Raw genomic sequence first — 23,833 nt, 5'->3', positions numbered from 1 at the left:
GAAGATCAGAGAACAGAACAAGCCACTAGATCAAACATAGATGCCAGGCAGTGGTGGCACACACCTTTAATCCTAGCACTCAGGTGGCAGAGATCTGTCTGGATCTCTGTGAGTTCAAAGCCACCCTGGACTGTAGGAAATTGACTCAGTCTAGGGGAGAAACAGAGCCAGGCAGTGGTGGCACACGCCTTTAATCCCAGCACTTGAGATCTCATGCCTTTGCTTGGGAAACACACACACACCTTTAATCCCAGGAAGTGATGGCTGGGCGGAGAAAGATAGATAAGGTGTGAGGAGTCCTAGAGGTAAGAGGTGGCAGTAGCTTGTTCCTTTGTCTCTCTGATATTCTGGCAGATTTTATTTATAATACATCACCACACACCACAATACATCACCACACACCACAGGCTCATTGGGATGAGTAATGAGTACAACTTTGGTGTCCCAGGTCAGACCTGAGCATGGGAGGGGCAGTTGGCTTCAGAGTACAGAGACAGAGCAGGTGTCCCCATGCCAGTGGGGTCCATGACTGCACGGCTCCCCACCCAGCTGGGGTGTAGAGTGGCTGGGGGTGAGGGGCAGGCTTCTCGAATTCTCTGGAACTGCTCTGTCAGCTGTGGCCGCTTGACTCAGGGCTCTTTCTTCGGAGATGTGTCAGACACTCCAAAATACATGCAGGCATGGTGTTCTCCCTATTCCTCCCCCACAGTATCAACTTCCCTGGTTTGGGAACTCATTCCTCCTCACTTTACAACATATACATATATATATGCGTTTGCAGAGACATGTATCCCCAGTATTTATCCAACAACTACTACAGGCTGGCATTTTCCCAAGGCCTTGGGCTGCAGATCCGGAGTCAACAAAACCCTGCCTGAGGGCACGCGGTCTTGCCAGCCTCCTGCTCATAATCAAGTTTTATGGCACACGTCAGGGGCGTTTGTTTACTCTCCAGGTGTATTAGGTAGTACTCTGTTGCTGGCACAAGACACCCAACAAAAGCATCCTGAGGCTCGCAGCTGGAGTCCATCGTGGCAGGAAGGCGTGGATGGCAGCTGGGGGTGGGGGTGGGGTGGGGTGAGGTCAATGGCACCACAGTCTGGAAGTAGGGAGAGGTGAATGGATGCTGGCACTCAGCTCACCTCCTTTTTATTCAGTCTGAGACCCGGCCCGTGGGATGGTGCTGCCCTCATGTAGGGTGGGTGGGTCTCCCACCTAAGTAAACGCCCTCACGGATATGCTCAGATTCTAGACCCTGTCTCATTGACAGTTGACATTGAATGCCAAACTAGCCTTCACTGCCCTCTTAATGATGACCGAGTAGCCGTTAGCCCAGAGACCCCAAACTGTGCCATCTGTTTCTTTATAGAAGCTTGATAACCCTGGGGTGGGTCACCGAGTGAAAAGGCCCTTCTGGCTGTCCTTAGTTCAGGATTCACGAATCAGGTCAGCATGAAGGAGTAGAACCTGATTTATTCAGTTTCATCTCGGGATTCATCCAGAAGGTGGAAGGCCAAGCGTGCGTGCTGAGCAAAGTCACAGTCAGTAAGGAGTGTCTCACTCTTAGCACACCGGGGCCGACTTGCCATGGAACCTTCTAGATGTTTTCTTCGCTTACACTCACGCGTACTTGTTCGTTTACACAGAACCACTTTCCTGGCACACTGTTGTTGGGACCCTTTTTAATTGTTTTTATGTTAGCTGGTGTTCAAGACACATCTTTCTGTGATGGCAGACGTTCTGTGTGAGTGCCGTTTTTGTCTCTGGGCCTGGCCTCCGTATTTCATGGTGTCATCCCCCTCTTCACAGCTCAGGCTGTTGTTCCTGTTTGGCAGTGATGGCCAATCCTGCTGGGAGTGGCTGTGTTCTGGAACCTGAGGAGTATGTTTGCTCACCTCTCTGAGATGAACTTCGGGGACTAACCCTGCTGATTCAACTAAACCTGCAGGTTTTAAATCGGGAGACGTATGTTCTAACTTGTTCGGGCACAAACCTTAGACGTATGTGCTAGCTTGGTCTCTCCTGCACAAGCCTTGGGAGGAGCTCCCCCCGCCCACTGTGGGCCTGGGGCCTGGCGAGTAGCTGGGCCGAGCCAATGGGCTTTCAAACCCCAGATTCCTGAGTATTTCGAGGCGTGTGTCCTTATCAGAAACTCCTGGAGCATTGTGGGAAAAGTGGAGCAAGTGGGTGTTGGTTGGGGGTCTGGAGAGAGCTGTGGGTCCCACGGATGGAGACCCTGCCTCTCACCCATCTTGGAAGCCAAGAGCTACATTCTGCTCAGTTCCTGTGCCTCAGTCTCCTTCTCTGCAGGTGAAGCACAGAGTGAACGGCTTCTGAGGAGCCTCCTGGATCTGATGTCTAGGATTTGGTTCCCCTTATTTGGAACTGGCAGAACTGTGGAAGGGATCGGGGTGTTGATGGCTCCATCTGCCCTAGACCCAGCTTCTCCTTACCACTGCTCGGGTGTGCTTTTAGTGCCTACTTTTGTTTTGAAATTTTCGGGATAGGCTCTAGCAATGAAGCTCTGGCTAGCCTAGAACTCGCTATGTAACCCAGGCTAGCCCTGAACTCATGGCAATCCTCCTGCTTCAGTCCCCTAAGTGTGGGGAGGATAGATGTGAATCAACCCCACCAAGTTTGTTATGTGTTTTCAGACATGTCACCAGGGGACACAGGGACAGACAGACATGTCACCAGGGAACGTGCAGGTTCTTTGTCTCTAACATAAAAGCATTTAAGAAAGGATTCATTCTACGGGGGTTTAAAAAAGGAAATAATAGTGCAGGAGTGGTGGAGGCCTCACAGGGTGGTGGAGGCCTCACAGGGATGGTGGAGGCCTCACAGGGGTGGTGGAGGCCTCACAGCCCTCCGAGGGGAGGGAGATGGGAGAGGAGAGAGTGAAGGACCCATTTTCTCATCCAGAGGCCAGGAAAGCCGGGCTCAGCATTCAGTCACTGGAAACCCAGAGGCTTCAGAGGGAAGGAGCGGGGAAGGAGACTCTGGACAAGTGGGCTTAAGATCTGTGCTGCTGGAAAGAGGGGAGAAGCCGTTGGCTTAGCCCCTGCAGGGAGGGAGGGGCACAGCTGTCCCTCTGCCTCCTGTCCTGCCCTCAGGCTCCTCCTGTTTCTTTTACCTTCTGCTGGAAGGACATTTTCCCTCGTCACCAGAGGCCTCAGCAGCTGTCTAAGGCAGACCTGTGCCAAGGGCCACAGCGACGGTCCACTCACGCCGTCACAGGAAGGGCCACAGCGATGGTCCACTCACGCCGTCACAGGAAGGGCCACGTAGGTATTCGTGTCTCGAAAGAGGGCTGCTGGCAGGGAAGGACCCCACTGCCTACGTCAGAAAGGATGCTGTTGGCCACAAATTGTGCTCCAGAAGCACGTGACGGAGATGTGCCCTGACCCCAGTGACACCCGGGAGGCGGCTGCTACAGAGGCTTTTGCTTGCTTGTCTGTCTGCTTGCCCAGCATCACTCGCGTTTAGTGAGCTGGGGCAGAGCTGAGACAAAGCTCGGTCAGCGGAAGGTCTTGCCTTCAAGCAAACTTTGAGTTGTAAGATTTTCTACAGATTTAAGCATCGCAAGTCCTCTGGGAAAGTGGCTGGCGTAGGGCCTTGCAGCCATGAGAACTGCCAGAAGGCCTTGGCATTGAGGTGGGATGGAGTTAGGGAAGGCCCCGATCTGTGGCATCTGCTCAGGGTGGTGCCATGGCCACTCCTGAGTCCCAGGGAGGATTCAAGCGTTCCAGGCCCGGGAACGTGTCCCAAGAGCTTGGGTGTAAAAATACAAACATGGTCCCAGCTGGAGCCACCCACCACCCAGACCCAACAGTGGTCCGTCAGCCGCCATCAGCCGCCATCTGCCATCAGCCTGTTTCAGGCCACGCTGTTCTGCAGTGCCCGGGGAAGTGCTCACTGAGATGGTCTGACCGTCAGAGGATGCACACACACCCTGTGGCTGACTGTGAGCATAAAAGCCACCAGCTGCTTAGAAGTCGCCATCCTTGGGACAGGTTATGTCTCCAGCACTGCGTCCCACATGGTGGAGTGTTCTCTGGCCACAAGGAGCATGTGGAGAAACTGAGCCACAGAAGGTCCCAGACTGGAGTCAGTCAGGGTGTTTTGTTTGGGGGATGGATTATGTAAAAATGTTCATGGTGATTGTGTGTGTGTGTGTGTGTGTGTGTGTGTGTGTGTGTGTGTGTATAAATGAGTGAGTGTATGTATGTAGTCTTGACAGATGCTCTACCATTGAGCCCCCTCACCCCAAGCTCCCATTATAACTCCTTTGCAGCAGAGGTGGGCCCAGGCTTGTGTGTTCTGTTGCTGGGCTGAGATAGAGCCCTGCCAGGTCGATCTTCTCTCTCCCTCCCCCCTCCCCCGCCTCCCTAGGCCTCTTCGAAAGATGGTATCTGGGAGCATCACTGAAAGGCCAGGTTGAGAGGCCACCTGAATCACTGTGAGCAAGGCCACTCTTGGTTACTCTTGAGAGAGCTCCGGGGCCTCAGTGGCTGGTTTCCATGGTGATGATACAAGACAAGGCCTTTCATGTACCAACCCGCTGAGTAGGGGAAGTCAGGAGCACAGGTGTCATGGTGACTCATGAGCCATCCCTGATGTCAGGCACCAGACTGGGCTGGTAGCCAGCCCCGTGGTGATTTGTCCCCTCACTCCCAGCCTGCATGTCACCCCACCGGGCCAGGGCATCACTCTCTCAGCTGTAAAGTAGGATGGGACTGAGCTCCATGAGGGGGCCTCATGTCAGCAGTGACTTGCTGTGGGCTCAGGGTCACCGCTGCTCAGGTGGGTGCTGGGCTGGACCACGCTGGCATGCAGCTGGTAAACCTGGAAAGTGGGAACGGGCCTGCCTGGCTTTTGTAGAGCTTTGAGGAGGGAAGAGATGGGTTGCACTGTCTTGTTGGACAGGAACACTGACAGGCCAGGTGAGACCCAGCAGGACCCTGCGCCTGGCTGTGCATTTGTTACTTGGAGGCTCACAGAGAGAAGTTTTCTCTGATGACCGTTCCAGAGCACATAGCCCCACTGGGGAGGGAGGGCCACAGGGGCTGCGTGGTCTGCGGGAGATAGGTTTGTTCATATCATGGAGGATCTGGAAGCAGAGAGCCCCGGGCGGGAAGCCGGACAGATTCACTTCAGGGCTGCCTCCAGCACCCACACTGCCCATCTGAACCCGGAAAGTGCCACTTCCTGTCATGTCTTGGCAGACCAGGGCACTGGTGTCGTTTGCCCTGACATGGGGAGCCACGTCTGAGGGCATTGGGGAGCTGGGTGCTGTGGTGCTGTGTGATCATGCCTGAATCCCTCCTCCTCTCCTTACAGAACCAGCTGAAGCAGTGCTTCTCCAGGCGAGCCCCCGAGGCCAAGGACACTGACACCCTCGTGCACGAAGCCGACAGCCAGTATGGGACCTGGGCAGACCAGGGCCAGAATGGAGGCAGGTAGGAACACACCTGGATGGAGCTGCCAGGCACCTGGCGACGCAGTTGGGGCCGAGTCTGCCTTGGTTAGGGGTTTCTGTTGCTGTGGTGAACCACCGGGTGACCTAAAGCAGCGTGGGGAGGAAAGGGTTAATTCAGCTTCCACTTGCCCATCCCTGTTCATCACCAAAGGAAGTCAGGACAGGAACTCAAACAGGGCAGGAACCTGGAGGCAGGAGCTGATGCAGAGGTCATGGAGGGGTGCTGCTTACTGGCTTGCTCCCCATGGCTTGGTCAGCCTGCTTACTTATAGAACCCAGGGCCACCAGCCCGGGGTGGCCCCACCCACCATGGGCTGGGCCCTCCCCCATCAATCACTGATTAAGAAAACGTCTTACAGCCCATTCTTACGGAGGCATTTCCTCAATTGAGACCCCCCTCCTCTTCGATGACTCTAGCTTGTGTCAAGTTGACATAAAACTCGTCAGCACAGAATCTATGAGACTGACTCAGAGATTTCTGCATTTTTAAAGAAATTTTAGCAGGAGGAAGCCATTGTTGTAATAAAGGGCATTAGAAAGCCACAAAAAGATGGAAATAAAGTGCAAACTGTTGACGACAGGCAAGTGGCCTGGACACAGCCAGGAGCATGCAGGAACAGGCAGACCCACAGAGACAGAGACCCACAAGGACAGACATACAGACACCCACGCTGTGACAGGCTGACACACAGGGACAGACCCTTGTGAACAGGAGGCAGATGGCAGACCAGCAGTGCAGGTGATGGTCTGGGTCCCTTGTGGTGACAATATTCTCAGGCTTGACAAGCCTGAGGTTCTCCACGTGCATCCAAGGTCAACTCCACTTGGGTCTTAAAACATTTGCAGGCTGCCGGGCGGCGGCGGCGGTGGCACACCCTTTACTCCTAGCACTCGGGAGGCAGAGGCAGGCGGATCTCGGTGAGTTTGAAGCCAGCCTGGTCTACAGAGCAAGTTCAAGGACAGGCTCCAAAGCTACACAGAGAAACCCTGTCTCAAAAAAAAAAAAAAAAAAGCAAAAAAAACCCCACACAAACAAACACACAAAAACCATTTGTAGATGACTCTGTCATATCACACTGTCAAAGTCTGGTCTCCCCAACGTGAGACCCGGGCCACCTGCACAGCATTGAGTGTAGTGTATGTCACTCGGGGATTAGCCCTGTGCCCTGGGGGGGTTTTCCCACAGTGAAAACATGCTGAAGACCCACAGACAGCAGCCCTCCCAAGCCCAGGAAGCCAACATACACAACAACAACAACAAACAGTAACAATACTACCCAAGTGCAAAACCAGAGGACCCTTCGGCCCTAACGCAGGGTCACACCGGCATCTGCCGGTCTGCGTCTCTCTAGATGCTTTCAGATGTCTGTGTGTGTTTGTACCTGCTAGTGCACGAACTGGTCCGTAAGTCCTGTGTGCGTGTATATGACCTGCAGGACCTTCTTCTGCCTGGCTGGGAGGGAACTCCCGGGGCAGCGATTGCAAACTGCTGAAGGGAAGCAGCTGTGAACCCACCCCTCCCGAATGGGGGTGCAGGTTGGATGAGATGACCCTTCCCCATAGGCCCCTTCCTCCTCCATAGGAAGGGTAGGTGCTCCGGCATCTGCCACAGGCTCAGTGCATGCCTGACTGACTAGCCCTGTGGTCTGTGGACATCATGCAAGGCTGGGAAACTGAGGCTCAGAGAGAGGCAGGGGCCTGAGTCAAGAACATGTATATCAGTAGTAGCTGAGCTGGACTTGAACCTGGGACCCCATCTCTCCCGCTGCTGGGGGGCTCTGACTGCTCCTCCGCTGGGTCACTGCTAGGGTGGCGGTGGGGGTGGGGGAGCTGCTGACCGTTCTGCTGAGTCACGCTGTCAGAGCTGCATTAAAAGTGGGTGAGAGGAGAAATGGAACCACCCAGCGGGACTCTTCCCCTCTCTACCTCCCCCTCTGCTAACCTATGACTTACGTGTGTAGCGAGCTTCCTTGAGTGATTCTGTAAGTGCCCCCGCAGGAGCCCCCAACTGCCTGGGGATCTGTGCTGGAACTTGTTCCTGTCTCCTAAGGGACCCCGAGCCCCGCGGTCCCCCCAGTCCCCCAGATTCTGTCTCAAGACCTCTGACTGAGACCTTGGTTCTTCCGAGGCTATTCGCCCCCCGCTGTCCTCCAGAGGAACTGCAGCCTCCGGGACCAGGCTCTCTTGCCTTGGACAGTGGCGCCCCCTGCTGCCCGAGGGTGGCTCTTCCCTCAGCCTCTGGGTTTGCACCTTTCCTGTCTTCATACCCCAAGTATGAAAGCCCTGGAGCTGGGAGCATGGGTTCTCAGTGAGTGAGCGAGCGAGCCAGTGAGTGGGTGGCTGGCTGTCTGGCTGGCTGAGGCAGCCGTTGGCTGGAGCAGAAGGCCCAGTCTTCTCTTCTGGTGATTAGGGACCCTCTGACCCCCTTGCCTTTGCCCAGTGGAAATGCAGCCTGAGCTGCCCACAGGAGACCCCCACACGATTTCAGGTGTTGTGCAGGCCACACCAAAGGAGCCCACAGAGGCGGGTGAAGTGTGTTTTGTCTTGGGAAAGGTCTCCGTGGTCAGTGTTAGAAGTGGACTGACACATCCCAGCAAGCCTAGCTGCCTGTCTGCGCCACGCAGAAGGACCCGAGTTCTGAGGCATCTGACCTGACCCTCTTTTCTCATCAGAGCCTTGGAGGCTCACACATCCCTCCCCGCAGCCTGTGTTGCCTCTCATTTTTATTTTATTATTTCTCTTTCTTCCTTTTTTATTTTATTTATTTGTTTGTGTTTGGTTTCTGAGCACAGGTGGTTGCTGTGTAGCCCATGATAGCCTCCAACCCCTGACCCTCCCTCCTGCTTCTGCCTCCTCCTGCGGAGATTCCAGGTGCGCCGCCGTCGCTCCTGGTTCCGGCCTGGGCTCTCCCTGGCCACCTGTGCCGGTGTCCCGTGGACAATGGACCCCTGGCCGCCGTTGCCAGGAGGAAGACCCCTGTGGTCCCCTGAGTCTGAGCATGTGGAACCCCCTGTCCACGACCCCTTGTGCTTGGGGTGGAGTGTCCCAGGCCCCCCTGTGACCGCTGCCACCTTCCGCCTCTCCTTGCAGTTTCGGCCCCGAGTCCCCGTCATCTCCCGACAGCAGTGCCGCGTCTACCGGGAAGCAGCCACCAAGTAACCACTTGTCCTCGTACACGGAGTCCACGTCAGTGGATCAGCGCGACAGCTCCCGAGACCGGCGCAGCTCCAGCGCGGACCGCTCCAGTTCCGAGCTGGAGTCCACAGATGGCCCAGAAGGGCCACCTCCGTTAGACGCGTGCCCAGCAGAGAGAGAGGATGACTTTTCCTTCATCCATGTAAGCCTGAAGCTGGGGGGGTGGAAGCAGCCATTTCTTATTTTTAAAGGAAGCCGTGGCCTATGCACGATCACCACCCCACCGGGATGGGGGCCATATGCCAAGAACCCGTGTGGTGGGCACGGGACACAGCCTTAGGTAGGGACCCTCCTTTAGCATAGGACGGCCCCAGACTAGCTGTGTGGCTTGAGACCGATGTCCTCACCTCTCTGATCCTCAACTGCCTTACTCACTAGTAACTAGCACATCCGGCTCCACGGCTTCAGAGGTGATCACAGGCACCCAAGGCACAGCTTGCCGTGAGCGCTCACAGGTCTGCCTGCGGTTTGCAGTTCCTGGCTGTGCGCAGCCCGGGACAAACACAGAGAAGAGCCTCTTCAGGTCCTCACTCAGCAGAACGTGGGCACCAAACATGGAGGGCTCTCCGTGACAGCTGTTCCAGGCGCAGGTCCCCTTCTGGGGGTTCCCCCAGAACCGAGCTTGCTTAGGCTCCACACACAGTCACCCCTCAGGTGCCCACTGTCCTGAGCCACAGTGTCCTGCTGGTTCTGCTGTGGGTTCTTCAGGACCAGAACTGGACTCCACCCTGCTGCGGAAGCCCTAACCTCCAAGGAGGATAGGAACCATCACTGTAGCCTACAAGGGCCCCTCACTCCTCATGGCCAAGCCCCTGACCTCACTCTTGGGAAGCTGGTGCCCCTGAGGGGCTTCTAATAGGCCTCCCAGGGGACCCACAGCCTACACACAGCCAAGGTCTTTCCTCTGGCATCTCTAGATCAGAGGTGAGACAAAAAGACCTCAGATGAGTCTTCCAGGACACTGCCATGTGAACAGGCATGGCGCCCATCTCTCTGGGTGTTGTAAGGATGTCAGTAGGTGATGCGATATGCCATTCACTCAGCAATCATGCACCGAGGTCTCACTATTGCCGAGCCTTGCTGCAGCTCATGTGTGTGTATATGGTATGTGTCACATGACACAGATGTCTCGCTGGACATTCCTTTTTGAACCCCGAGCATTTCCTCTTAGAACCCATCCTAAGCAACAATGTCGACATCAGCAGCCCCCGGTCCCTGGTAGCTGGCTCCATCTCATGCCCATACTGATAACCAAGGGGTAACATCCCCTGCCTGCCTTTTAGATTAGCAAGTTGACATGGCTGCTGAGTCTGCCCGTACACAGGCTGGTGGCCCTAAGTATGAGGTAAACTGAGGTCTTTGTGGGATGCCACCATGACTTGGGTATCCTGTGGGGACCATTTGGAAGCTGATCAGAGAGATGTCCCAGGGTGGCCCTGTGAACATGGAAGTTCACCCTTACTGGTGCTCTGTAGGTGGTCCCTCCCCTGCCACCTGCACTCTGGATTATCATGGGGGTCCCAGTGAGTACCTCTCGGCTCAGGGACTCCATGAATATGGTTGTCATAAAGACAGATGCACTCAGCAATGCATTCAACAGACAGAAACCAGGCATGGATTATGCTCCTGGTATATACTTGCCCCCATGCCTGGGTGATGTCACAGGCTGTGTGCCATTTGTCCCGTGTGTCAGTGCCATTCTTGGGCACTTCCTGCATGATTTCCATGGGGAAGTTGAGGCTAACGGCGTCGAGGGTGCCATTGGAGCATGGCACACCAGCCCATGCATGTGGTGACATTGTGTTCCCCAAAATATTGTGCACCCTAATAAACTTATCTGGGGTCAGAGAACAGAACAGCCACTAGATACAGAGGCCAGAAAATGGTGGCACTCACACCTTTAATCCTATCACTTAGGAGGCAGAGATCCCTCTGTGAGTTCAAGGCCACACTGGAAACAGCCAGGCATGGTGACTCATGCCTTTAATCCCAGGAAGTGAGGGCAGGAAGCAGAAAGGTATATAAGGCGTGAAAACCAGGCACTAGAGCTGGTTAAGCTTTTAGGCTTTTGAGCAGCAGTTCAGCTGAGATCCATTCTGGATGAGGACACAGAGGCTTCCAGTCTGAGGAAACAGAATCAGCTGAGGAACTGGTGAGGCGAGGAAGCTGTAGCTTGTTCTGTTTCTCTGATCTTCCAGTGTTCACCCCAATAACTAGCACCAGTTTGATTTTATTAATAAGAACTTTTAAGATTCCTGCTACACATGCACCCCTGAGAATACTCTGTGTATGAACAAGACTGCACACAGTCCGTGGGTGGTGCTTTGCACTGACGGTTTCCTCCCCACCTCCTCCTCGCCACCCCCAAAGCAAACCTCCGTCCTCGACTCCAGTGCCCTGAAGACCCGGGTGCAGCTGAGTAAGCGAAGCCGTCGCCGGGCTCCCATCTCCCACTCGCTCCGGCGCAGTCAGTTCAGTGAGTCTGAGAGCCGGTCCCCTTTGGAAGAGGAGTCGCACAGCACATGGATGTTCAAGGACTCAACAGGTACGACCACGCCTTCCCCTCGACCTGCATACCGGTAGCTCTGGGCGGGCAGGCTTCAGGTTAGACCCTGGGAAGAATGACCCATTCGGAACGCTGGGGCACAGTGACCCAGGAAGCTTGTTCTGTAGAACTGGTTTCTTGTTCTGTAGAACTTGCCATAAGTGGGGTTTTAAATGTGTTCTGAATCCGTGTGGGGTAGTGCCTTTCTGTAATCCTAGCGGTTCGGGAACAGAAGCAGCGAGATCTTCATGGTGCAAAGCCAGCCTGGTCTACAGAGTGAGTTCCAGGCCAGCTGTGATAACGTGACTCTCTTTAAAAAACCAAAGGGCAGCCGGGCGGTGGTGGCCCACGTCTTTAATCCCAGCACTCGGGAGGTAGAGGCAGGCGGATCTCTGTGAGTTCGAGGCCAGCCTGGTCTACAGAGCGAGATCTAGGACAGGCACCAAAACTACACAGAGAAACTCTGTCTCAAAAAACAAAACAAACAAACAAACAAACAAACAAAACAAAAAATTAAAAAACCCCCAAAACAAAGGGCAGACAGTAGTGTGACCAAGTGTGGCCTCTGACCAGATGCCTGAATGAATACTTGGGCTGGGGTCATTGCATCTCATGGTCCAGCCGTGTTAGCGAATGAAGGTTAAGTGTCTGTTAAGGGCTGGGGAGGTGTGTAAAGAGCTTGTTTGACAAGCACCAGAACTCAAGTTCAAATCCCCAGCACCCCTGTACTCGGGTAACCCCAGCCTTGAGTAAGCAGAGGCAAAAGCATCTTGAGGGTTGCTGGCCAGCTCTTCAACTGACTTGGTGAACTCCAGATCCAGTGAGAGAGACTGTCTCAAAGAATAGCATGAGGAGAGATTGATGCAGATGTCCACCCTCAGTCTCTGACCTCCATGTGCATGCACACACACACACACACACACACACACACACACCTCCACCCCCCAACACACACACATACCTCCACCCCCCCCCACACACACACTGGTACCTACACATGAACACATGCACATGTACACAAACTCAATCAGTAATAAATAGGTGAGTGTCTGCAGGGCCAGAACTATGCCGAGCCACCTGGAGCAAATGCAGCCCACCATAGGAACACGCAGGTTCCCTCACAGGGACCTGTCAGCAGAACCTGTGGCTTCCAGAGCCCCGAACACATGGCCAGGGGATACAAACGGCTGGGGCTGACCTTTCTGGGCATGCCCAGTGTCCAGCTGAGTCTGGGGCTCCAGAGGACGTGCTGTGCTCTACCGATGACCAGTTCTTAGGAAGCCAGAAACTCCTTATCTACCACCCCATCACCAGGAAGCCTCTAGCCCAGCCCCTGACTTGGGTAGTTCTCTGAAGAGACCCTGGAGCACTCCACATTGCTCCTGTTGGTGGGACATGTCTCTGTCACCCGTTCTGCCTCTGTCAAGGATGTCTTATTATTCCTCCAAAGTGGCAGGAGCCAGAGGAGCCTATGCCCTCCCCGAAAGGAGGTGATCTGCTTGTGGCCGTGTTTCCAGGCAGGTGGCGGTGTCTGAAGAAGAGAGTGGGAAGCCCCTGCCCAAGTACAGATGGACCAGGGGTAACCTGGTCCTCATGCATGACCCAGAGCCCTTCTCTTAATAGAAGAGAAGTCGCCCAGGAGGGACGAGTCGGATGAAGAGCCGCCCAAGGTGGAGAGGACCCCTGTCAGCCATCCGCAGAGGATGCCTGTGTTCCCAGGCATGGACCCAGCTGTGTTGAAGGTACTGGGGTTTCCCGGGGGCAGCCTGCTGAGTGAACACCTGTACCCCTCTCCCCCTTCCTGTCCACCCTCGCTTCTGTCTGTCCCTCATGACCCAGCCAACGCCTTTTCTCCTCACTCCCTCCATCTGTCCATTATTTGGCCTCCCTCCCTCCCTTCCTGTCTATTGATCATTATTGAACGGCCTCCCTCCTTCCCTTCTGCCCACTCCCCCTTCCACGGCACATCCGTTTAACATCCTCCTGCCTCCATCTGCCATCGGAATGCTGGGCTGACAGGATGTGACACTGCCCAGCTTCCCCCAGAGGAATCCTGTCCACACGGTCTTCAGTCACCCCTTTCCAGCCCGTTCCCCAAAGTCGGGGTGGGGGGCAGTCGCCCCTGCCGCGTGCTTGTGGGACTCGGGTGTCACAGGCTTCGTGTCACTATATAGATGCGGGAGTGATTTTGTTGGAGCCTCCCCTGGGACGAGGCTGTCGACCTCTCAGTCCCCATACTTCCCACCTGGGTCACTCTGTAGCTCCGATTCCCCACTGCTCTGTGAGGTGTCGCCGTGGGACCGCTGCTAGATGGGACTTGTCCCCAGACAGCTACACTGGGCCCTCCTCTCTCCCCAGGCTCAGCTCCACAAGAGGCCGGAAGTGGACAGTCCTGGCGAGTCTCTCAGCTGGGCACCCCAGCCCAAGACCCCGAAGTCGCCCTTCCAGCCTGGGGTGCTGGGCAGTCGGGTGCTGCCTTCCAGCACAGACAGAGACGAGAGGTGAGGACGGGGATGCTTCCGAGTGCTGTGTGCTGTGTGTGGGTTTCAGATGGGGGTGCACTCTGTACTCAGCTACAACTGCAGCCCGGGGGGGGAGACAGCAGGAATCTCAAGGCCTCTCTTCTCCCTCCTCCCACACCTGACCCAAAACTCCAGGCCACATTTCCAGGAACCCGTGCCGGGTACAGCCCTCTGTAGATAGTTGGACACGGAGGCACCTTGCCTCCTCTTATGTTTGGGGAGCACCTGTATCTTGGGAGAGTCAGGAGGCCTAACCAGTCCGCTGCCCTTCATGGAGGAGGCAGCTGCTCCACCCCCGTCAGGCTGATTCTGTGCACAGATGAGACCCATGTAGCCCAGTTTCAGCTCTCAGGCCGGAGCTGATGGTGGCCCTGCTGTGAAGTGCCCTGTGAGCTGAAAAAGCCACGTGACCATGGCATGCCTTACTTTCTTCATCTGTGAAATTGGTTTGGTGACCCTGTGACCTCCAGGGGTAGCCATGAAGTTGAAGCGGTAACTGTGTAAGAAGCCCTTTCCTTGGCCCAGTGTATAAAAGTCTCATCTTGGAGATAGGTTGTGCTAAGTTAGGGCATAAAAATCAGGACTCCTGATGTAGGGGTGTAGGGCAGTCATGCTGCAGGAGAGCAAAAGTCAGCAGACTGCAACCCACAGGCTCTTTCCGGCCCTCTGTCTGCTCTAGTCAATAAAGCTTTATTGACATTAGCCATGGCCATTCTGTTATCCTCTGTCTGTGGCTGTTGCCATGTTAAAACCTAAGACAGTCTGTAGCTCCCAGCTGGCCACATTTACTCCCTGGCTCTGTGACCCCTGCAGGCAGAAGGGGCTGACAGCACATACCTGAGGAGGAGGGTGCCCAGAAAGGCCTCCCTCCAGGAGATATACTTTTCCTGAGTCTTGATGATTAGTTGGGCCTCACGGTATGATGAGAGAATTCCAGGTACAGCTCTGCTGTGTGCTCAGGGCCTGCTAGCAGGGCATGTGACCAAGGCACAGAGACGGTCTTGTGGGGGGAGAAAGGCAAAGTCAGAGCAAGGCAGCTCTCACAGAGGTGTGCTCACTGTCCTGGGAATGGAGGGGGGGTCCTAGAGGCATCTGTGGACCTGGGCTTGGGCCTCCTTCTCTGCCATCAGGCAAGGCTGGGCCTGAAGTCTGGGGACCCTGAGCAGTCTGTCTCATTTCAAGGCCAAGGGACAGATCATGCTGAGGGATCATGCTGACTTCACACCTCCAAGTCACCTCATCCATTATCCCTGCACTGCCCAACCATGTCAGCAACTTCCCTAAGCCCTGCCTGGGCCAGGGGCTCTCTCTGTGGGACTGTAAAATAAGTCAGCTGCACACATAGACAGACAGATAGACAGACAGACAGACTCACACAGAGGCAGGGCAGCATGGCAGACGGAGGGCTGGAGGCCGTGTTGCCCTGCCCTGGAGGAACCAGGGTGTGGTTCTCCCTGGACTTAGACAGGCGTTGTGGCTTCAGGTCAGAAGAGGCCTCACCCCAGTGGCTGAAGGAGCTGAAATCCAAGAAGAGACAGAGCTTGTATGACAGACAGAGCCTGTATGACGACAATCAAGCTTGACCAGGTAGGACCCTGGGGATGGAGTGGGGGGGGGCGGGCGTGCTGAGGCCCCTGGGGTCTGGGAGCCTCAGGAGGGAGGCGGTCACAGAAAGGTGGGTGTTCTAGATTCCTGTAAAGAGCCTGGCGAAGGGCATTTGTAGTTGGAGTTTTCTCTCCGGGGCCCGCCAAGCCCTGGCAATCCGACAGCCCACTTATAAAATAAACACACAGACACTTATATTATTTACAAACTGTATGGCCATGGCAGGCTTCTCGTTAACTGTTTTTATATCTTAAATTAATCCATTTCTATAAATCTGTACCTTGCCACGTGGCTCATGGCTTACCGGCATCTTCACATGTTGCTTGTCATGGCGGCGGCTGGCAGTGTCTCCCTCCGCCTTCCTGTTCTCTCAGTTCTCCTCTCTGTTAGTCCCGCCTATACTTCCTGCCTGGCTACTGGCCAGTCAGTGTTGTATTTGTTGACCAATCAGAGCAACACACTTGACATACAGCCCATCCCACAGCAGACATCAGGTAACCGGGGCTCTGACCTCAAGACCTTGACTTCCCTGTTGCCCTCCAAGCCCCTGGGAAAGGCAGGGACATGAAAGGCCGGCTTAGCCGGAGAAGTTTCAGAGGTTTGCATAGGGAAGTCTGTAGTGTGCAAGCTGTGTGATTAAACTTTAATTGGAGACTGTTATATAATCCGTCCCTTGGTATCCACCTGAGATCCATTCGAAGGCTCCACTGCACCAAGATCTGAGGACCCTAAAGTGCTGGGTGTGAAATGTCTGTGGTCTGCGTAGAACCCCCACATCCTCCTGAGCACTTAAGTCGTATTTATTGTTATATAAGCACGTGGTGTGTGAGGGCACGTGTGTCATGGTGCATGTGCAGAGAACAGTTCTGCGGAGTCAGTTCTCTCCTTCCACATGTATGTGGGACCCAGGGATTTGAACTCAGGTCTTCAGGCTTGCCTAGCAAGCCTCTTTACCCCCTGAGCCATCTCGCCGGCAGCCCTTGAAGTCACCTGGATGACTTCTGACACCTCATACAGTGTGTGCCGGTGGGGTGGTCTTGTCAACCTTGCTGTTGTCTAGGCGATGCTGTCACATCTGCACATGCTCAGTAGAGGTGCATCATCACTGTGGGGTTGGCTGACCGTGCAGATTGGGGGTGGCCAGGCAGGTAGGGCTGAGTTTACTTAGAAGTCATGCACTCAGATTGCTGCGTGCTCTGCTGTCTTCACCTGCAGAGGTGGGGTCCCTCGGCTTACCTGAGAATGTAAGAGATGGGGGGAGTACTACTGTGCCCCCACATGGAGAGTGGGGTGTGTACTGTAGAAGCTGGCCTGGGTGTGCTCAGGAGAGGCCTAACCCCTGAATCACAAAAAGCAAAGCCCGGCCTGAGTGGACGTGGTACTGTTTGGACTCTGCAGGCCCCACCCTGTTGGTCTGTTTTGGGGTGTTTCTGGGGTGGGGTGGGGGGCACTCCCTGGAGCTCAGAGTCTCATGCTAGGCCAGTGCCCTGCAGATGCTTCTCAGGGCTCCCCCGCTCCAGCACTGTCTGTCGAACTCTAGATGAGGCTAGACCATTCCCAGCAGACTGTGCGTTTGACTGCGGGGGCCAGAGGGGGAGTTGCAGATATGTATACAGCATGCGCCACATGTTTACATATATGGATGGACAATGTGTATATATATGGTATATATATATATATATATATATATATATATATATATATATATATATATATATATATATATAAAATCATAAATCCAAAGGACGAATAAATTCCCAAGCAAGGCTACTCCAGGGTGGTGGTGGAGGGTTTGGACGGGGTCTTGTCTGGATTCCATGTTGCTCAGTGCTGGCATGGAGTTCAGCATACGTGCAAGCACACACAGGGTGCTGTTCTGGTCCCCACGTGCCCTGTGCTTATGACCCATCCTCCCGAACAGTCCTTGCTTCGTGGTGAGTGTCCAGAGCCGTCTGTTGTGATTTTGAAATCGGTGATACAATCTCCAGCAACCCCACTGGAGGAAGTTAAGGCTCAGGAGGTGATATTGCAATTGGCTCATTGCAGCTGGTCAGAATGTCTGCCCCGTGCCTCACTAAGCCCCTCCAAATCCTTCCCTGGGGGTGGTGACACTCAGGAGGTGCAACCCAGGGCCTCCTGCACCATCGGGGTGCACCTGAGCCCCAGCATAGACCAAATGCCCTGCTAACCAAGGACTGTCCTCTCTCTGCAGACGGGACATCACTACACCCATAAACTCAAGCCTTAACCGCCGGACGTCAGAACCCGAGGCCAAGCCACCCGCTCCTCCCTGGCCAAGCTCACGTGCCTGGGCCTTTCCGCCCTGAAGACACTGTGCTGAGCCCCATGTGGGTCCCCACAGGAAGACCCTGCCCCAGGACCCGCTCCAATCCCCAGAAGGATCTTCCAGCTCTCCTTGCAGAAGTGGATTGGCCTTTGGTGTGACAGTATGGCCTCTGCATACACCTCACAGGACCCTCTCAGCTGGAGAAGAGACCCTCCCTGGGCAGCCCTTCTGGAAGGACTTGGACAAGCAAGCTTGAAAGGCTCTCAGATGGCCAGGGTCACTGTCCAAGCATTACACCGGTGTCTCCCGGGTTTTGATTTTTTTTTTTTCTTCTTTTTGACGGGCTCCTCTTACCCCACTTAGAGCCTGTGTTCATATTTATAAGCACACACCCAACACCCCCGCCCCGTTCTGTCCGTACACTTACTCTCCCTGTGGGGCCGTGTGCATAGTTGGCCCGTGTCTCGCAGCTTCCGTGGTTGCTTTAGAGGGGGATAAAGCAATAATGCAGCCAATCTTCTTTGAAACTTGACGTGCGCCTGTATCTCGGCATGGACAGACAGCGGGAAGGGACGGACAGTGTCCAGTTGCCTCAGGTCGTCTGACCCCTGTCCACGCCTGTGAACGCGTGTGAGTCTCACCCTTGTCCAGGTCTGGGTGGCTCTCCTGATTTTTCCTGATTTCCTCCCCCTCAGTCCCCAGTGTTACGAACCTCAGTCTGAATGGTCCGTGCCTTGGCTGCTCGCATACCAGACCTGATCCGGGCGTCTTTCCTTCTGATCTTTTCTGAACACCTGTGTCCTGCTGGAGTGAAGCCCCAACTAAGTCAGCTCAGACCGGACGCAGCCCCACCCCTGCCATCCGTGACCTGCCTGGCCAAGGGATGGTCCAGGCCCATCTGGATGCTGATCTAACTGAAAGGCTCCTGCAGTGGGAGCCTAAGGCCGGATCCTGGGCCACAAGGTCTACGATGCCCTCCTTCGCATTCTGCTAGCTGAATGCTCACTCCCGGGAGTCTCAATCCTTCTGTTCTCTGGACACCCACTCGGTCTCCTTTCCTTTTGGAAGTCCTCAAGGCCACATCAGAAGCTCCAGCCCCAGCGGTCACCCCAGACATGCCAGGCCAGCCGCCCACTGTGCCAGCAGCTTCCAGAGACCTTTCTCCAACCTTGCCTTGGTGACATGCTTGTGCAGTCCCAAGGTGGTCCGTGGCTGTGGAGGGCCCTGGGTCGGGTGTTCTGATAGATGCCTGCCTGGCACTTGTGCCCACCACTGCCCTGACGTTCTCAGCGGCAAAAGTCGCTCTCTGTAAATCCGTTACTTGCCAATGGTGTCAAGACCTGTTCTCTCTGTCTTCCCACCTCAGCTCCTCTCTTATCCACCCTCTCTGCTGGCTTTCCTGTTGGAAGGGTGTGGTGGGAAAGGGTGGCAGTATTTGATATCATTGGGTTAGGACAGTCACCTGTGCCTGGGGGCTGAGGTGTTCAACACCAAGGAGACTGCAGGCCCCACCTGCACCCTATCTGCAATCCCGTCTGCACCCCCCTGCACCTACCTGCACCCCCATCTGTACCCCCCTGCACCCATCTGCACCCACTTGCACCTCCACCTGCACCCCCCTCCACCCATCTGCACCTACCTGCATCCCCACCTGCACCTCCACCTGCACCCATCTGCACCCAACCCTGTGCTCTGGCTACTGACAAGAGCATAATGTTCACATTTTCTGCATTCTCTACCTTCCCTGAGCTAGTGGTGAGTGGCATCCCTGAAATCACTTGGGGCTCAGCCTCCCTGCAGACGCTTCCATAGTTCCGTTTTCTGTGTTATGTTTTTGGATCCGTTTTGTACGCTGCAGCACTTTTGATCTGGTAGTGGCTTGCCCGGGAGTCCCTTTAAAACACACTAGCAGGCCTGAGGGGGTGGATCAGTGGGTGGAGTGTGTGCCCAGCACACAGGAGGTCCTGGGTTCTGTCCCCAGTACCACATAAATCGAGTGCGGTGGTACATACCTGTGATTCTAGCACTTGGTTGAAAGGAGGAGGGTTGGAAGTTCAAGGCCACATAAGAGAGTTGGAGGCCAGCCTGGGCTGTAAATCTGCTCATACAACAACAACCAAAAACCCTGCAACATTCTCCTCATGCTTTGACCCTAACTTCTCCTGACTCCTTCCTTTGTCCTGGGCGTAAAGAAGCCCACGGTGACAGGAAGTGTTCTGTCTTGAGTATCGAAAGGCGGTAGTGGAATCAAAGTGACCTTCCCTGTGTGTCATTACCTAACTTCCCGTGCTTGATTGATGAGAAATCAGTGTGATTCCACAGGAAGACCCACGCACTGACCCCCCAGAACCCAAAATCTGACAATCTCGCTGGGTCGGGAGTGACCCGTCTGGTGCCAGTTGGCCACGCCCCCTGTTTAGAGTTGACACAGTGCAGGGAGCAGAGGTCCGAGCAGCTGGACCCTTGAGTGAGTGACCCATTTAGTTTCCTTTTCTAAACCAGGTAACGACTCTGGGTGACTCAGTGTGCTGTATGCTACTCCTTGGGTTTCTCTAGGACCCTCCTCTTAAAGGAACCTAAGATGCCTTAAGCGTGTGCAGTTTAGACATCTGCATCTCCCCAAGCCCCCGCTTCCTGGTAACTCTGGCCGTGTGCACAGTCCCACGCATGCTCCATATGACCTCCTCTTTGCCCATTATCATGTTGACATTCGGCCTTTGGAAACCACCCCCACTCCCATAGGTAGGTGGTCTCCCACATTGTCTCTGGCCTCACACGCAGAGGCCTTTGTCCTGTGAAGTCATATGGCACTGTGGGGAGTCCTCAGCTCCCGCAGAGAACCAGGTGGTCCTGGGGACTTGGGAGCCTAGTGTGAAATTTATCTGATGGCCTCATGTTGGGTGGAATGCAGGGACAGACAGGACCAGAGGGGTTTGTCTTGGAGAGGAGCAAGCCAGATTTCTGCCTAGATGCACATTTTCCTCCTTCAGTGAGACCACCCCTAGGAATAGGCCCAGGTCCTCAACCTTAGCTGCTGAGCAGAGATTGGAAAAATCCTAGTGTGGTTTCCCTTAGGGAAACCCAGCCAGTCGTGGGGGGCGGGGGCAGGGGGTTGGGGGCAAGACCTGCTCTGTCAATCCTGGCTTTAACAGGCACCTCCTGGATCTAGGCTTGATTGAAAATTGAAAAGCCACGCCTACCCATGTTAATATTCAGGCCCCGGAAAGTCATTTTCACAACAGAGATGTTGTGCCCTCCAAATGTGCCTTTGCCCCACCATGTGTTGATAGGGAGCTGATCTCCAAATATCTGGGTTTCCGACCTTGCTGGGGATAGTCTTGAGGTGGAGGGAGCCCCAGGAGACTAGCAGGGCCCACTCCACACCTCTGAGTTTGCCTTGGCCTCAAGCCCCTCAGCGATAGAGGACACCATTGACATTTCAGGGAGGTCACGTTCAGGAAGGCTGAAGCCATGTCAGAAGGCAGCAGGAAGGATGAGGCTTCACTTGTCCCTGTCCCGTGGCCCCCATTACACCTCAGAGCATCCTTTTGTCTCTGTAGCTCCCACAGGAAAAGACACTTCACAGCCTGCATCCTTTACCCTCCAAGAGTCTCCTTAAACTGTTCATGTCACCTGTGCCCTGACAATCGCTGGCAGTACCGAGCCAGCTAGAATCTCTGCTGTCCTCTAAAGGACAATCCACTCTTTTTAATGTTCTGGTCCCGTGTCGCCTTACAGATCTTGTTATATGGGGCTCACAGAGGTAATATATTGATATACGGAAGGCATTTGTACCAAGTTGTTTCTTATTCTGTTCAAAGAGTGATCGTGGTCCTCAAACATGCTTTGTATGCTGGGGCGGGAGAGTGGAATGATATATGTGACTATAGGGTATATTTTCCTAACTGTTCTTCTGGGTCCCGCCTGGGATGTTGGCGACATGGTCGGGAAGGACTCGCAAGATGCACGTCCTGTCTGTGGCAATTCTGACAGCTGCCTTACCAAGCCACAAGCTGCAAGACTTCTGGAATGACGGCGGCGGCGGCGGCGGCGGCGGGCAGGGCGCTGCGGCCAGTCCCAGGAAGGACCTAACTGCGTGACTGAGAATTCATCTATAAAAACCTATATTTTTACTGTCAAAACAAATGGGGTTTCCCGGACTCCGCAGTGGCCGGATGCCCCCCACCCCCCCGTGCTTTTATATTTTGTCACCGTAGGAGGTTTTCTGGCACAGACAAGCAGTCAGGAATCCAGCTGACTGCATCAAATGGGGTGAACTCTGCATGTGCAAACGGGGCACACCCAGACTCCAAAAATAGTAAATAAAGCCCTCACAGCGGTTGTGCTGTCAAAGCCGCGTGTCCTCGAGTGAGCGACGGGGTGGGGGTGGGGGGCTCCTGGGTTGACAGGGTCTTCCACACGGAGTCAGGCTGACTTTTGTACCGAGCTGTGTCCAGGCAGCAGGAGGGAGCCGCAGACAGGTGGCCGCCCATCATGGGAGACATGGACACGAGACCGTGACCACTGAGGCCCCAGAGAGTGGAATCCTCACCCCGCCCCCTCCCAGCTGCAGGCGCGCTCTCTCTCTGTTGTTTCTTCTTAGCAATGAAATGAGGGCTGGTGATGGCAGCGTCTGTGGCAAGAGTTACGGTGGGGTGATAGCCAAGAGCATTGCCCACAGAGGCCTTCGGCAATGGTGGAAACACTCTTGGTTATTACAGGAGGTAGGAGATTCTGGGGCCTTTGGTGAGTAGAGACCAGGAGTGCTAATCAGCAGCCTACCCAATGATCATCAGTAATGTACCCTAGATGGCAAGTGCTAGATAACCCAGGGAAGTTAATCAGCAACCCACTCAATGATGCCTAGTTGATAACTTACCCAGGGATGGCAAGTGCTAGCCTATTCAGGGAAATTAATCAACAGCCTATTGCATGATGCTAGTCAATAACCTACCCAGGGATGGAGTTGATAGCCAACCTAGATATGCAACAACCACCTACCCAAGGATATTAATGAACAGCCTACTCAAGGATGTTAATGAATAGCCTACCCAAGGATGGTAATATCAATAACCTAGCCAGGGATGGTAATAACTCAGCTGTTTCAGTTTCCTCTCTGTTGCTGTGAAGAGCCCCACCCCCAAAAGCAACGTAAGGGAAGAAATGTCTATTTGGCTAACACTTCCACATCACCATCCTTCAGTTGAGGGACGCCAAGGCAGGAACTCAGGCAGGAATTTGAAGTAGAAACCATGGAGGATGCTGCTTGCTCATTTGTTTTCAGGCTCATGCTCAGTTAGTCGGGACTACCTGACCAGGAATTGGTGCTGCCCACAGTGAGCCAGGGCCTCCTGTGTCAATTAATACTCAATTAACAATTAATACAGTTCCCTACAGAGATGGCCATAGGCCATCCTGGCCTGGACCATCCCTCAAATGAGACTCCCTTCTCAGATGGCTCTATGTTGTCTCAAGCTGACTAATTAGGACACCATCCAAGGATGCTAATCAACAGCCTACCCAGGGATGCTAATAGATAACACATCTTGGAGGCTGATCGACCGTCTTCTCAGGAATACTACATTAGTCAGTGTTTCCTAGAGGATGGAACTGATAGAATGAAAATATACTCAAAAGTCATGTGTAAGGTTGCCTATCACAATATGACCTGGGCAACCCAACATTAGGTGTCTTCACGCTGGAGAAGCTGAAGATGGGTACTCAGTCTGCAAAGCTGGACACCGCAGTGATCCCTGTCTGGAGCCGAAGGCCTGGAGGATTGCTGGAAATTCGCCAGTCTTCGGTGAGGAACGGTGATGGCTGTGCCACAGAGCAGCCGGCAGGTGGATGCACAAGCTCGTCCCTTAGACATACTTCTGTGCAGGCAGCTCATTTTGAAGGTGGGTGTCCTAATCTCATCTCTGTTGATGTGGTAAAACACCCTGATGAGAAGAGGCTTGGAGAGAAAAGGTTTGACTTACAATCCCGGGGTCAGTCCATCAATGGGACAGCCTTACAATCCCGGGGTCAGTCCATCAATGGGACATCCTTACAATCCCGGGGTCAGTCCATCAATGGGAATGTCCTTACAATCCCAGAGTCAGTCCATCAATGGGAATATCCTTACAATCCCAGAGTCAGTCCATCAATGGGACAGCCTTACAATCCCAGAGTCAGTCCATCAATGGGACAGCCTTACA

General features: G+C 54.4%; 1 protein-coding gene across 1 annotated transcript in view; it reads left to right on the top strand.

Annotated features, from left to right (window-relative positions):
- Positions 1 to 21,986, top strand: part of Kiaa1671 (KIAA1671 ortholog) — a 146,555-nt gene extending 124,569 nt beyond the window's left edge. Inside the window, 7 exon segments of the mRNA XM_052755008.1 lie at positions 5,341 to 5,459; positions 8,570 to 8,816; positions 11,045 to 11,219; positions 12,843 to 12,961; positions 13,578 to 13,720; positions 15,225 to 15,328; positions 17,559 to 21,986. Coding sequence (XP_052610968.1) covers positions 5,341 to 5,459; positions 8,570 to 8,816; positions 11,045 to 11,219; positions 12,843 to 12,961; positions 13,578 to 13,720; positions 15,225 to 15,324 — 903 coding nt within the window. The 3' untranslated portion in view covers positions 15,325 to 15,328; positions 17,559 to 21,986.
- The last annotated feature ends 1,847 nt before the right edge of the window (positions 21,987 to 23,833 follow it).

Source organism: Peromyscus californicus, unplaced genomic scaffold (assembly GCF_007827085.1).
Source record: "Peromyscus californicus insignis strain IS unplaced genomic scaffold, ASM782708v3 Scaffold_2__1_contigs__length_46816999, whole genome shotgun sequence".
Classification (NCBI taxonomy): domain Eukaryota; kingdom Metazoa; phylum Chordata; class Mammalia; order Rodentia; family Cricetidae; genus Peromyscus; species Peromyscus californicus.
This window is presented reverse-complemented; position numbering and strand designations above follow the sequence as displayed.